At 45.4% G+C, this 15,390-nt stretch overlaps 1 protein-coding gene across 1 annotated transcript in view; it reads right to left on the bottom strand.

The window, feature by feature from the left end:
- Positions 1-3,501: 3,501 nt before the first annotated feature.
- Ywhab (tyrosine 3-monooxygenase/tryptophan 5-monooxygenase activation protein beta) overlaps positions 3,502-15,390 on the bottom strand; it is a 23,428-nt gene continuing 11,539 nt past the window's right edge. Inside the window, exons 2-6 of the mRNA XM_021186263.2 lie at positions 10,189-10,491; positions 7,991-8,114; positions 6,696-6,859; positions 5,865-5,960; positions 3,502-5,386 (exon numbers count right to left, since the gene is read on the bottom strand). Of these exons, the coding sequence (XP_021041922.1) occupies positions 5,330-5,386; positions 5,865-5,960; positions 6,696-6,859; positions 7,991-8,114; positions 10,189-10,488 (741 nt within the window). The 5' untranslated portion in view covers positions 10,489-10,491 and the 3' untranslated portion in view covers positions 3,502-5,329. The remainder of the gene's footprint in view (positions 5,387-5,864; positions 5,961-6,695; positions 6,860-7,990; positions 8,115-10,188; positions 10,492-15,390) is intronic.

Raw genomic sequence — 15,390 nt, 5'->3', positions numbered from 1 at the left:
AGCTGTCTTCAGACACTCCAGAAGAGGGCGCCAGATCTCGTTACAGATGGTTGTGAGCCACCATGTGGTTTCTGGGATTTGAACTCTGGACCTTCAGAAGAGCAGTCGGGTGCTCTTACCCACTGAGCCATCTCACCAGCCCCTCCATCTGGTTTTACTGGTCACACTGGGCTCTTGAAAGGGTTTGGGGCCAGGTGAACCATCAATCCTTTCAAGAATTCTTCATGGTTTCTGTAGTTTTGCCCCACATTCCTGGGCAGCCCATTGTTTGGCATCTCTTGCTCTTGGCAGGGGGTTAAACAACTATTCAGTTCTCCTCTCACCCAACCAGGCAGGCCTGCCTTAAGTTCACAGACAATGAGAACTTTCCCAAGTGGTGTGTGGCGTGTGCCTCAGCAGCCCACTTCTCCCCAGCTAGTGTCTGGGGAGAAGTGTACAGAAGCCCGGGGCAGATCATTAGTCCCTCACGTGACAGACTTAATTCCTCTACCATTCTCTTCATCTGTCCACCAATGCTCACTGGTCTTGACACCTTTGAGGGTTGCCAAGGTACATTTAGCTCCAGAACCCACCACATTAATAGGTAGCAAATACATCTGCAATTCTCTGTTCTGTTCCTTATCTTAGCGCCACCTGCGGGAGGGCTGAGGTGGTCCAAATCTTCTTCCAAATGGGGTGAAGTCACTGAAACCTCGTCCCCTGCCACACCAACCCTCTCGCTGGACCGTGTACCCCTTGAATGAGCCAACACATGGTTTGAAAGCCTTCCCTCCAGAGCAGTGGCTCTCAACCTTCCTAACACTGAAGCCCTTTAAGCGGCTCCTCGTGGAGTGCTGACCCTCAACCATAAAATGACGCCCTTGCTATTCAGGAACCGTAGTTGTTACTGTAATGAATCGTAACATAAACATCTGACATGCAACCCCGTGAAGGGGTCATTCAACCCGCAGATCCGCAGGTTGAGAGCCGCTGTTTCAGAAGCTCAAAGGCACCAAATTTAGTCTCCAGTCCGCCCAGCTCAATACAAATACTCCATTTGCCCATTAAGCAACCACGAAAAGCTATCCTTGGGCTTGTCCTTTCCCCCAGAACCTCTCCGGTGTCTTAACGCTCACTCTGTATGTGCACACTATTCATCACTCAGCCCTGCCAGCCTCTCCTGCCTTACAGGGCAGATCCCACTTCTTGGTTTTTTGTTTGTTTTGTTTTCGAGACAGGGTTTCTCTGTGTAGCCCTGGCTGTCCTGGAACTCACTCTGTAGACCAGGCTGGCCTCGAACTCAGAAATNCGCCTGCCTCTGCCTCCCAAGTGCTGGGATTAAAGGTGTGCGCCACCACTGCCCGGCAGATCCCACTTCTTGTACCAGCAAATCCACTAATCTTGGGGGTCACTGCTAAATTAGCTTCTAACTCTATCTCTGATCGAGGTGAATTGTGCACCCATCAATTCCTTTGCAACAAGTTCTCAGTTATGCCCTTTTCCAAGAATTTCCATTTTAATCTTTTTTGTTTTGTTTTTTGTTTTCTTGGGACAGTTTCTCTATGTAGTCCTGGAACTCACTCTGTAGACCAGGCTGGCCTCGAACTCAGAAATCCGCCTGCCTCTGCCTCCCGAGTGCTGGGATTGGAGGCGTGCGCCACCACGCCCAGTTTCCATTTTAATCTTATATGCATTAATGTGAGGTATCAGATTCTCTGGAATTGGAGTTACAGTTTTGAGCTGCCATGTGGGTGCTGGGAATTGAACCCGGATCCTCCGGAAGATCAGGCAGTGCTCTTGACCCCGGAGCTATCTCTCCAGCCTCTAAAGCAATTATTTTTTTTTCTTCCTTTATGTGTGTGTTTTGCCTGTATGTCTGTGTATCATGTACATGCCTGCTCTGTAGAGGCCAGAAGACGGCAACAGCTCCCCTTAAACTTAAATTACAGGAAGTCACGATAAGGGAATTCAATAAGGGTCCTCTGAAGAGCAGGTGGTAACCCTTATCCACTGAGCCATCTCTCCAGCCCTAACGACTCCCTTTTCAACGCCTTCCAGTTCCAAATATTTGTGGCAATTCCAAGAAATAACCAAGTGTGCTTCATAGTCCACATGAGCGGACAGTCCACAAGGGACCAATTTCCCTGTTGTCTCCGACATCAGCCTTGTTCTCAGGAAAGGAAGGGTAATCCCCATTTTCATGACATAGTTCCACCCCAACTTCCCCTATGCTCCACAGCCTCACAGACAAGCTGTTCACCTTTTATCTTTTTGTGGAGGGTGTGTGTTCTATGCACAACATGGTACATGTGTGGTCAGAGGTCTTCTCTTCTTTCCTCCTGCCATGTGAGGCCTGGGAATCAAACTCATGTCGTCTGGCTTAGCAGCAGGTACATATTTTGGTTTTGCCCATGAAGCCATCTTAGGCTTTCTCCATTGTTCCATTGTAAGTTGTTCAGAGGCACAATAAGCTGATTATCACTTGCCTGCCAGGGCCATTACTAAGGCCGCCTCTGCGTGTTGAGCCATGGGCCTTCCCTTCCTCTGCACTACCAGCTCTTCCTGCGGGTCCCACGTGTTTAGATCCCAGGTACTTACGACATCAGTTGTATAAAACAATCCCTCCACCTCCCCCCTCCCCTTCCCCCACTTAACACAGACACAGACAGCGGGTAACACCCACTCTTCCCACTGGAATTCCCTCTTTAGGAAGGGAAATTCTGGACTGGCAGCGTGGCCTCAGCCGCATGCCTTTTTACCTACAGCATGGACCACTGCAACTGCCACTACTGCCTGCTTACAATCCTGACCCACGTATACCTTCGAGACTGTAACATACTTTCTTGTCCAGCAGCTGCTTGTTTGAGGGGGTAGATCACTTACCTGGAAGACCCTATTACAGAGGCAAACAGCCACTTGGGGGTTTCCCTGACACTTGGCTCAGTTGTATGTCTTATCACCTAAGGTGGGGCCATTACCTACTTCTTCCAGACCCATCTCTGTTTGGTGAATGGAGTATCACAGGCCTTGTCCTAGGGAGACATGAAGACACAGATAGGGATGATGCTAAGAGACTGAAGGAAGGATTCCACCCACGTCCGGTTTGGCAAACCAGCTGAGTTTTATTGGGTTACTGACAGGAAGGAGCAGAGTGGGCTCTAAGGCAGTCGCATCACTGTCAGGTCCCCTGCACCTTCAATGGCTACGTCACCAGCAGTGCTGTCTGTGCCTGTCCAGCCAAAGTACTCATGTAACCTTATGGAACACGCCAACACGCCCCCCCCCCACACACACACTAAAAGAAAGGCAAGGGTCTTCACAGGTGATCTTGGCTGCTCTGGTTTCAAGCCGGCAGTGATCACATCCAACTTATCAGAGACAGCCACCTAAGACATCTCTACTGCTGGTTCTAAGGGGTGAAGTAAAACTATTTACTCTTTAAAGAAGAAGCCGAAATTAAATGGGATGGGAATGGTCCTGAGCACGAGAGGGATGGTGGTGACACATCAATCCACAGGCGACTAACTGATAAAATGTTTTATTTCACTTTAAGTTTTTACATTTTCCTGATTACTCTGTGTAAGGTGAAACTAGAATGTTCGGACATACACGGATCTAGCACATCAGTAACTGGCGTTTCTTTTCTTTTTTGCTACACTATTTTCACAATCACGGGTGTGCTTGCTAGGCAAATAGAACCACCACAGAAGCAAACATTAGGCAGAATACTGGTAAGGGGAAAAACAAAACAAAACAAAACAAAAAAACCAGAGCAAAGAGCTACCAGATATACAGACAGGCTTGGTTCCACACTCACTACTGCGTTGTCAAGCGCCAAGTATTAACTGCACATTTTTTTTTTTTTTTTTTTCAGCTAGAAAGAGATTTTTTTTGTGGGTTTTTTTTTTTTGTTTGTTTAAATCAGTGCATGAATTCTTTTCATATTTCAGCAGATGGACAAACAGATGGACTATGGCTACGGCTACATGGAATGTCAAGGTAGAGGGGTGAGACTGAGACTGAAGGCCTGGCTGTTCTTGGTTGTCTCGACTGTAGTGTCCATGCAACTTCCCTGTGGTCTAAGGTCTCGCTGAGACGTGTCTGAGCACGAAGCTCGATGAGTACACTGGACGGTCTGGTGACAGGCACTAACAAGATTGTCAGGGCTGGGTGCAATAGGGGGGAATCATGGAGACTTCAAAATACTTTTGTTTGTTTGTTTGTTTTGGATTTGAGTCACACTATGAAGAACAACTGTGCTGCGACCTGGAGGAAGGCGGGGTGGTGGCACTGGAAGGTCTTCTTTCTCAACGCCTTAAAGCAAAGCTTGCTCACCCTGTGCTCAACACCCCGCCCTGTCCATACAGTACTGACTAGTGCAGGCTTCCAAAGACAACCACCCAAGGAAGCAGAAAGTCAACAGTCAGAAGGACAGGGCAGAAAGAATGTTAAATTTCAAAGCTTCCACCCTCCAAGCTAGAAGAACCCCAAGACTATGAGTGCTCCTCGGGCAAGAGGCCGTCTCAACACATTATTCTTAAAGAATCATCCAGAAAACTGGTCTGGCCATTTATAAGATACACTGTTTTCTCTCTTCCTTTCCCCTCTCCTTTAGCTAGGGGGTAACAGCCCTGTTTTCACACGCTGCTAATCAGAAACACACTGCTATAGTAAAGGGTTTAGTCACACAGGGTATGAGCACGGGACCTTTCTTTGTGGTGACACAGCCCAATTATCGGCCAAAGAAGTTCACTTTCAGGTTTTGAGTTTCCTCAGAAGACACTGCAGATATTTGTGGTCATGAACGTTTGAGTGGCAACAGCCCCGAATGATCAAGGGTTGGTAAGCCCTCAACCACAGGCAGAGTTACTGGGAGTTACCAAACTCAGGATGCCGGTGGTAAGCATCTCACCAGGTCCCAGCATCACCACAGAATCTCTAGAACTTTCTGTACAGCTTTACAACAGAATTGTATTTCAGTGACCATTTTGATATCAGATTAAACTTTCCAAGAAGTTACACATAATTCAGGTCTATTTTTCCTACCAGAAAGAGTTCTGCTAAGTTATAAAACCCCATGATCACAGTGTTCAGTTTGTAAAAATTAAACACACAGTAATCCTTGTCAATGTTGATCAAAATCAAGACTTCACAATACCATGGCATTAAGGGACCAGTCTGAGCTTTAGATACAAATACCAGCTGTTCATCCCAGGGACCATCTTTGCAAGGCTTAGGCTGTGAAAAATCGAAAGTCCACATTCGATTTTTTGTTTTTGTTTATCGCACAAAGGGACATAATGTGGAGGATACAAAGTGACACCAAACAGATCACAGAGCACAACAGACATTAGTTCTCTCCCTCTCCAGCATCTCCTTCATCCCCCTGGTTTTCTGACGTCCACAGCTGCAAAAGAAAAAGAAATAAAAAGCTGTAATAAAATTAAGGTCATTCCAAGTTTTCTTCAAGAGGAGGTCCAGTATAGCTTACCTCACTTAACTACCATTGTGAAAAAAACTAAAATGTTTTCCATGTATGGGTGTTGTGCACGTCTGTCTGTGTGCCTTTTGCACGCCTATGTCCTAAGAGGGCACTACATCCCCTAGACCTGCAGTTCCAGGTGGCTGTGGCTGCAATGTGAGGGTGTGGCTCCTCTGGAAGAACAAACAAGCTGAGAACCACTGAGCCATGTTTCCAGGCCCCTCACTCAGCTATTCAAAATTCCTTCTTACCACAGACGATGGTGACTGACAAGGCATAAAGTCCAGCAGTAAGATACAGGTGACTGTACTTAACAGAGTGCAGAGCCGCCTGCAGCCTTGGAGAGCGGTGGACTCAGTAGGTGCCCGCTCTCCGGAGCCCGCTCTCCGCAGTGTCTACTTACGGTGAGATTGTCCCTGAGCAGCTGCATGATCAGGGTGCTGTCCTTGTAAGACTCTTCATTCAGGGTGTCCAACTCAGCAATCGCCTCATCAAATGCCTAAAACAAAGGGCTTTTAGCAAAGATCTCCACAGTCTCTGTCTTAGCTCTATCTGTCCTGCTGTAAGAGGATGGGAACTGTTCTGCTCTCAACTATCTGCCACCTTTTTCAAATGTATGACATGTAACACACACACACACACACACACACACACACACACACACACACACACACCAAACAGCAATGATAAACCCCCAAAATTAACAGTGTTACTGTTAACTGTAGCACATTAAGTCTAAAACTTCATTCAAGTTTTTTGTGTAAACTAAAAAGGTCTGGACACACAGGGCAAAGGGAGAACAGCAAAGCTCCCTTCAGTAAGCCTCATCTGTCTCTGGGGCTCACGGTGCAGAACCCACTTCAGGCCCTCGTTCCAAAGTAAAGTAACAGTGTTCACCAGAAAAAAGCGTCTCAAAGACCACAGAAGTAACACAGCACTAACAAAGTGTGGGCTCCCTCTTTCATGGAGTCAGTCCTATCTTAGAACAGAGATGACAGTGCCCAATGCCCAAGTCTGATGAGAACTCCAACTTTTTACCTGGAAGATTCTACCAATGACTCCAACAGGAAGCAAACAAAGCACAGCAAACGTCAGCACAGTCGAGCAAAGACCAAGTGCAGGTCTGCGCTGATCTTCTAAACCCACCCCCTAGAGCACGCTTACACGTCTAAGACGTCGAGGACTGCTCATAAACACAAGGACGTTCTTGGAACAGCAAAGGGTCTTTCCTTACCGTTTTGGCCAGGCTGCAGGCCTTTTCAGGAGAGTTTAGAATCTCATAGTAAAAGACTGAGAAATTCAGCGCCAGGCCGAGGCGAATCGGGTGTGTAGGTTGCATTTCTTTCTTGCTGATTTCAAATGCTTCTTGGTAAGCCTGCTGGGAGTTTGACACCGTGGCTGGAAGGAAGATGAAATTATTAGCGTCTCCCACAGGCCACATCACACATGGGATCCATTATCAAGATACTTTAGTAAAGAGGCTAAAGCGAACAAGCAATCAAAACAAAGGTTCATGTCTTCAACACTCAACCTAAACATCTGCTAAATGTTTATGCTAAGTACTGTTCTGAATGCTTTGGAAGAAAATGACGGTTATAATGAAGTCTGTTAAAGCAGCCAAGAAATACAGACACATCCCTTCATAAGAACAAATGTGGATAATCTAGTGAAAAAAAGTGATGGGCTTAAGATTGGCATAAACAAATTCAAATTCTCAACCCACTTGCATGTGGCCTGGAGCAAGTGAAAGGCCTAACTGCCAGGTCTGCTCCTTTTATTGGAAAACACGGGAGACCCTCACCTAAATTCCAACTGGTAAGAGGATAATGTAAGCCCAATTACTTAGCACACAGTGAACACTGAATAAAATAACTACAATTGCTGAAAGATAGGTACTCCCTTATGGTGGTCTCAAACAGGTCTCCCTCATCTGCAGATGCTGAAACTAGACAGTACTGAAGCCTCGCACACATGCTCAGATAAATTAACACAGGAAACCAACAGAAGAGTTTGAACAGTATACTGTAACGCAATCTGCACTTGAGAAACCATCCAGTCACTTGGACACAAAGAGTGCCATACTCAAATAGTCAATCAAGTAGCCAATATGGCAACTAGGTGATGACTAGGTGACTAGCACATACAGGGTTACTTCGGGCAAAATTTAGACTCCTTTATCTCTGCAATTTTCCATTTAGATTTCAGTCTACAGATGCAGTAAGTAAAGGTGGGTAAAGCAAAATCATAGCCAAGGTGAATTATTGTTCTATAGCTGTACCTGCAAAAAAAGAAATATCAGTTCCCAGATAAGAGTTTGCCAAACACATTACATACCAAACTTCTAACACCCTTCATGTCTATCCATTAGAGATTTATTAACCCCGTGACCCCATACATGACAATACTGTGTCTCATTACTTCGAACTTAGTGTCTACAGTAAAGAAAGGCCAGATTTCAGCATGGAGCATTAGCTACAGCATGGAGCATTAGCTACCGCGGCACTGGCTGTTTCTTCAAATGTTACTTACTTTGTTTATTATCTCCAGATGCAACTTCAGAAAGATACCTAAAATAGTCTCCTTTCATTTTTAAGTAGAACACTTTGCTTTCTGCCTGGGTAGCATTGAGAATGAGATATTTGTCCAACAGCTCCTAAAAAGTGATATGAAGAATTTTGAATTGCTTGTGAGACGTTAAAATTACATTTGAGTTTAAGATGTGTATTACTACTACTGATTTTTCTGAAGACTAAAACCAAAGAACACTCTCCCCCAAACCCAACCAACCAAATCAACCCACTCCCCTACCCCCCAAAAAAACCAACCAATTTTCATTCAAGCTGCTAAATCCCATCTGGGCAAGTCCTATGAGCAGGTGCCTGTAGTTCCAGGTCCCTCAGACCACCACAGGGCTCCTTACACTGTAGCCACTACAGTGGGATGCAAAGGAAAAAAGATGGCCCAGAACTACACTGCTAACCAAATCCAAATGGAAAAGACTACAAGAAGACCTCATTTTAATCTTGAAGTGTGGGGGCATGCACACAAAACATGGGGAAAGCCTTGGAGGATTAATATTAACAATGCCTGGCAGTTGACTTTTACTTTGCAACTCTTCTGTCTATCTCTTAAAAACAAAACAACCCCCACTGACACTTGTGTTGCTTCTATAACTGTGAGCGTGTGGGGCCTTTCCATTCTGCAAAGATAAAGCAGCAGCAGAACCAGCCAGCCAAGAACTAAGCTTAAGCTTCACCTGACCTGGGAGGAAAACATTCTTCTGATGCTTACTGTCTGTGTCCACGTGACCCTGGAGAGATGGCCTTGGGACCCCAAGCCTCAGATTCCTTGGCTGTACAATGGGGAAGGGGACCAGGATGACCACCGTCTAAGGCAGTTGTAAGGACAGCAAGGTAACTTATATCTAGTGCTTAACACATTGCTTGATAAGCAGTAGCACTCAGTCTAGAACTATTAGTAACAAATTCCTTTAAACATTTATGCTTACAACAAAAGTAGTTCTGAAGGAGTCCAAGCTTCGTATACAGAGAATTATTTTCGAAGAGTTGTTTTAGAATGTGGCATCCTGAAAAGCTGGTTAAGAGGCAGTGAGTACCATGCTCTTCTTCACATTCCTTCAGATGCTCTGAAAAGCTGGTCTACACTTCAGGGATTATGGAACTCTCTTGCCTTTGGAATGCATGCCATACTTCATCTGAATACCAGATGCACCTAACATTCAGGAATTAGTGCACCATTAACAAACCCCCAAACAACCAAGAGGCAACATGTTTAGCCATGAAACTTATCTTACACCAAGAAGCTGATAGAGAGAGGCTCAAGGCAAAGCCCAGCTATCAGGGACTTCATTTAATCAGAGTAGGCGAGAGGCAGGAGTTGTTTGTAAGTACTGTGTAGACAGAGAGGGATAGAACTCCTGTGGGTTGAGGGAAGAGCATGGCCTTAGAGCCGACAAGCTTTATACTGGTTTTCAAAAGAAGTGTCAAGGGAAGTACTCTAGAGAGACAGACATACTGCAGGAAAGATGTCCCTTTCTCTTTAAAGCAGCCTCAGAGTTACCTTTCACCTGCTTTCACGTAGAAAATAAAATGTCCTAGTGGGCTCCAGATATGAGGGAAAGAATATAATCATGAGGTGTTCTAGGGTAGGTATCCCTCCCAACCAACCCCCAATGTAGCTAGAAGGATCCACCACCTGACTGCAGTGTACCTAACCCACAGGAGAAGTTCATACCACCTCTGACTTGGCTTTCAAAGCTACACTGCACTTGACAGGCATGCCTAAGTTTCAACATCAGATTTCTACACTTTGTGAGGGCATGGCCAAGAAAAGGCTGGAAGGCCTTTAAATCCCTTCCTTTCCAGAGATGAATCACTACTGAAATCAGAACTGTCCGCTGGTGGCTGCTTCTTTCTAAATATCCTCTTTATTTGACTTCAATTTCTAAAGAAAAATGGAGGAACATTTATGCAATGCTCCTGTTTGCTGTAGGTCTTTTTGAGGGAAGGAAAACACCCCAGAGAAGATGAACTGATCAAGAAACAGTGACAAAACCCAAGTTACATGCTTTAGAAAAAGTGACAGGTGGCTCTTAGCTTGAGTCCAGCAGAGCACCTCCTCTCTCTCCCCTGAGCTGTCTGAGAGCCTGCATCTGGACCGCTCGCTATGCCTAGAGATGCTGTGTAAAGCAGGAGCACCGCCCTCACCAGCACGTCGTTGCAGATGTCCTGCAGCTCCGCCTCGATCTTCTCACGGTACTCTTTGCCCATCTGCTGCTTCTTCTCATTCCTCTCGGTTTTCTGTTCGATGCTGGAGATGACACGCCAGGAAGAGCGGCGGGCACCTACCACGTTCTTGTAGGCAACAGAGAGTAGATTCCTCTCTTCATTGGAGAGTTCGTGTCCCTGTTCTGTTACGGCCTTCATAGCTGCAGCCATGTCATCATAGCGCTCAGCCTGCTCAGCCAGTTTGGCTTTCTGTACCAGCTCACTCTTATCCATGGTCATTTTCTACAACAGCAAGAGCACAGAGAACGCAAATGTCAGGCTTCCAACACTCTTACAATGCAATCAAGAATGTGAATCATATACTGAATGTCTACAGAGCCAAGACTGGGCCAAGGCTTTAAATCATTTTGGTCAGCCGTTATCAACCATCCTACATGGTAGGCATATCCCAATAACCCTTCTACCTTCTTAGAAAACATGAAGATTAAAAGAAAGAAAATGATGAACCCAGAAGAGCCCAGCATGTAGAACACAGTGGAAAGTCAAGACTGTTGGAGTGACCTTTTCCATATTGTATTAAGGTATGTATTTTAAATTGTTAATTCTGGCAATGGCAGAATTTTGGTATTGTCATTGCTACAGCTCATCACCAGCTTCCTATTTGTAACAACCCTCAATGGCTTAGGCAACCAAAGAGCCGGATCTGGAGTTGTCTCACCACTGGTTGGTTATAATAAAGAGCTGATGGCCAATAACTGGGGCAGGAAGTTCAAGGGTAGACCTTCTGGGCAGAGAGAGTGCTGCAGGGGAGGCAGGCTGAAGGAGCTGAAGGCAGTAGGGAAAGGACACTGACGGAACAGAGCAGAGCAGAGAGGTAAACCGCTAGTCACCTGGCGGGGGGCAGGCTGAAAGTCAGGTTAAGATAGATGGGCTGCTGGAGACTGCCTCAGCAAAAGGCCTACAGCTTTAAACATTATATAGAAGTTTTCACGCTTTATTATTTAATACAAGGCCTTTAAACTTGCCTGCTTCTTCGAGAGCTTCTTTGTTCCACTACCCTATCCCCCTCCCCAATACACAGAAAGTGCTTTTAAAACACTTGATTTTAAACATTATTTGTGTGTGCATGCCCATGGGAGAGTGCATGCATGGACGTGTGTGGGGAAAGGAGGATAACTGTGGGAGCTGGCTCTCTCCCTGCACCACATGGGTTCCAGGAATTGAACTTGGGTCATCAAGTTTGGCTCCAATCTCCTTTTCTTGCTAAGCCATGTTGACAGCCATGTTTTTTCTTTTTTAAAGTAACCTTAGCTCTACACCCTGCCAATACAGAAGACCCTTCTCACTGTCTACTTCACAGCATCCCACAGCAGCTAAGAGTCAATCTTTAAGCACTCTGGCTAAAAGAAATGTCAGCAGAAATGACAGTTCTCCCAGCCAAAAACCAGGGAAAACCCTAGATGCAGGTCCCAGGCCTCTTTTCTTAGAGCTGTCACCTACAAGTCCATGCATTCTTATGCGCAGCCCACCAATGGTGACCTTCTATAGAACAAGTTCCTGAGGGACTATGCTACACTAGACATGCAGCACCAAAGAGAAGCCTGAGCCACCAGGCTGGAGAGGTGGCTCAGCAGGGAAGAGCTGCTCTTTCAAGACTTGGGTTCAAATCCCTTCATGCTCGTAGCAGCTTACAACCACCCAGAACTCTAGCTTCAATCATACAATGCCCTCTTTTGGCTTCTGTGAGCAACAAGCATACATGTGCGCTCGTACACACATACACACACACACACACACACACACACACACACACACATGCATACATACATACACACACACACACCTATATATATATAAAAAGAAATAAATCTATCCCAGCACTTGGGAGGCAGAGGCAGGTGGATCTCTGTGAGTTCCAAGGCCAGCCTGGTCTAGACTAAGTTCCAGGTCAAGGCCAGCCTGGTCTAGACTAAGTTCCAGGTCAGCCAGAGCTACACAGAGAAACCCTGTCTCAAAAAAATCAAAATAAATAAACAAATCCAAAATAACTATTTTAAGATTCTTTGACACTGTCAGAATTCTTGAAGACTAAAAACCATCATGTTACTGCACACATGTATGTCTTTAAAAAGAAAACTGGTATTTTCTAAAACTTTCAATTGTGTGTGTGTGTGTGTGTGTGTATATATATATATATATTTACACACACACACACACACACACACACACACACACACACACACACCAAACCAAGAAAACATTAACTAAAGGTCCTGATACTTACTTACATAACTCAAGACTTATATAACATGGATTTTGGAGCAGCTAGGCCAATTTCAACAGAAAATGGGTTACACAACATCTAGTAGTTTGGAGGAAGGCACAGACAAGGAAAAATGAAACAGTTCCTCTTTCTTCGCCTACATAACACCCAACCTGCACTTCAGGTCACCATCTTGAGCTACCTCACATCTCAACTATCAGAACCATCCTGACTGTTTCCATGGCGTCTTCCTAGATCATAAAAACAGCAACAAACACCAAACCCTCTCACACGTTCTGCTGTCAAAACAGCTGTCTGCATCCAAGTCCACTTTCTGTCTTGACTCACTAGGCAATAGCTCTTCCTCACATGACCCCTACACCACAGTCACCAGCTACATGTGGCTATTCACTAGAAAATGTGACTAGGGCCACCTTTTGAAACCACAATATTTCGGATATTTAAAATTGTTCATTTAGCTTGTCTTTGGCTGTGGTATCTTTTTTTTTCTTCTTCTTTTTTTCTTCCAGACAGAGTTTCCTATGTAAAGCCCTGGCTGTCCTGGAACTCAGTCTGTAACCCAGGCTGGCTTCGAACTCAGAAATCCGTCTGCCTCTACCTCCCAAGTGCTGGGATTAAAAGCGTACTGCCCAGCGGTATCTTTCTTCTTAAAGTTGGGGCTTGAACTCAGGGCCTCATGTACATTACACTCTAGCATTGTGTAACAGCCCTGGACTTTGTCTTTTTTTTTTTTTAAGTTTATAATGAATCAACCAAATTTTGTATTCTATTTCTAGTCTCTCCCAGTCTCCTGTACATTACCTGGCATGCGCAAAGAGCTCCTAAATGAGATGGTAAAACAGATCCAGCCCCTACCCTCCAAACTTGGCAGGATTTTCTCCTTCCTCAAATGTAAGAATCCTAAGCTCCTGCTCCTCCACCGCTGCCCCGTACCCCACAGACTTACTAACACCACGTTAGCCATACTCAATCGTCTCAAGGGTCCCCTTTGGACTAGTATATCACTTAAGAAACCCTACTGGGTTGCTTTCAAAGTCCTTCAGCCTGTGAGGTTCTTAGGTACATATTCCCACATGCCCTGTTCATACCTCACTCAAACATGCAGGCCTTTTCATCTACAATATTCTCCTGGATATTTCACTTTATGCCTCTGTAAACTGAATGCACCTGCCTAGAGCTATCTGCAATCCAGGACTCTGAATCCACACAAACCTGCGCCCTAGTCTAGGGCTTCTTTACGCTGGTCTATGGTAGTGGAGAAAGCTCTACCACTTAGTTTCCCACACACTGCTCTCAAAGGAAGGACTCAGACATAATGCCACAAACTGCTCAAATATTGCATCTGTTAAGTTTCTCAACAGGCACGACTGGGAGAACAAAGAACACACAGAAAGGCAACAGCACCATGTGTCAAAGCACAATCTGCCACTACACAGAAAAGATCCCATTAAACTCAAGATTTTCAGTTTACAAATGCAGACAATAGCATCTCCCTCAGCAGAGTAGCTGTGACCACCAGGAACAGGGCATTAAAAAACCAGTCATAAAAATCAATCAATCAATTAATCTATCTGGTATCCACCCATCCATCCATCTGTGGGACAGTAGACCAGACAGAAAAAATGGTAAGGTAGAGCAGATTCAGGAACCTCCAGCAATTCTCATAATTGAAGACAGTAGGCATTTAAATCTACTCCCAACCAGGTGCCTGTCCTGGAACACATGACCTCAACACCCCTGTGAAAGGACTGTGACAATCAGTCACTTAGAGACAATACCTGAAGTCCTTCCACATGCAGATGAGGCATCCCTAACATTTCAGACCAAGCCAATAGAAAACATCTGCCTCTAGATCCCACCCAACCCCAAATGTCCTATCCATAGGGAACAGAGTGCATGAACCATCCATCTGAGAGTGCCTGTCTTACTGAGCTGTATGAGCTGTGACACTCCTAGGCAGAGTGCATGAGCCATCTGAGAGTGCCTGTCTTACTGAGCTGTGTGAGCTGTAACACTCCTAGGCAGAGTGCATGGACCATCTGAGAGTGCCTGTCTTACTGAGCTGTATGAGCTGTAACACTCCTAGGCAGAGTTTTCTCTCCTCAAGCTTTTGTCGCTGAACCTTGACCCTGCCCAAATAGCTCAGTGCATGTGCTTGCCCACAGCCACTTCCTGTTCAGTCCTGTTTGGCTCATGGCTGCCAGCTGTGTCTCCCCGCTTGCCACTGACTCCAGGGCAGCAGTGGCTACAGAGGTGGCCCGGCAGCCTGAGCCTGCCTAGCTCCAGCTTCCCCTCAGAGAGCTGTAACACTTTGGTTGTTCTGGCTACTCAAGATCTTTCACTCCCACTGGCCAGGCAAAGGATTCTCCATAGGCTGTGCCCCGGGATCGATCGATCGATCCATCCATCCATCCATCTATCTTCCTTCCTTCCTTCTCATAATTTATTTTTCTATTCACATTACATCCCAAGTGCATCCCCCTTCCCCACCCTTGCAAATTCCTGCCCCCAATAAAATCTTTCTTAAAAATACACACCACACAATCTGAAGACCATTAGCTCTCCCCAAGTGCCTATATCTTATTATTTTAACCCAAAGTGACAGCTTCTTAAAAATATGCAATTTCAAAAAATGTTAGCTCACTGAAAGAGCACCTGTTTTGTATGCACAATGCCTCTGGTTCAATCCTCAGTATCAGAACAATGAACAAAAAACCAGAAGGAGAAGTGAGTCTAGACGGTTATATGTTAACATGAGACTCATTTTCTTTTTTTAGTCTTTTATTTTTTTAAAATTAGGTATTTATTTCATTTACATTTCCAATGCTATCCCAAAAGTCCCCCCCACGCTCCCCCACCCACTCCCCCACCCACCCACTCCCACTTCTTGGCCCTGG

The sequence above is a fragment of the Mus caroli genome, chromosome 2 (genome assembly GCF_900094665.2).
Source record: "Mus caroli chromosome 2, CAROLI_EIJ_v1.1, whole genome shotgun sequence".
NCBI classification, from domain to species: domain Eukaryota; kingdom Metazoa; phylum Chordata; class Mammalia; order Rodentia; family Muridae; genus Mus; species Mus caroli.
This window is presented reverse-complemented; position numbering and strand designations above follow the sequence as displayed.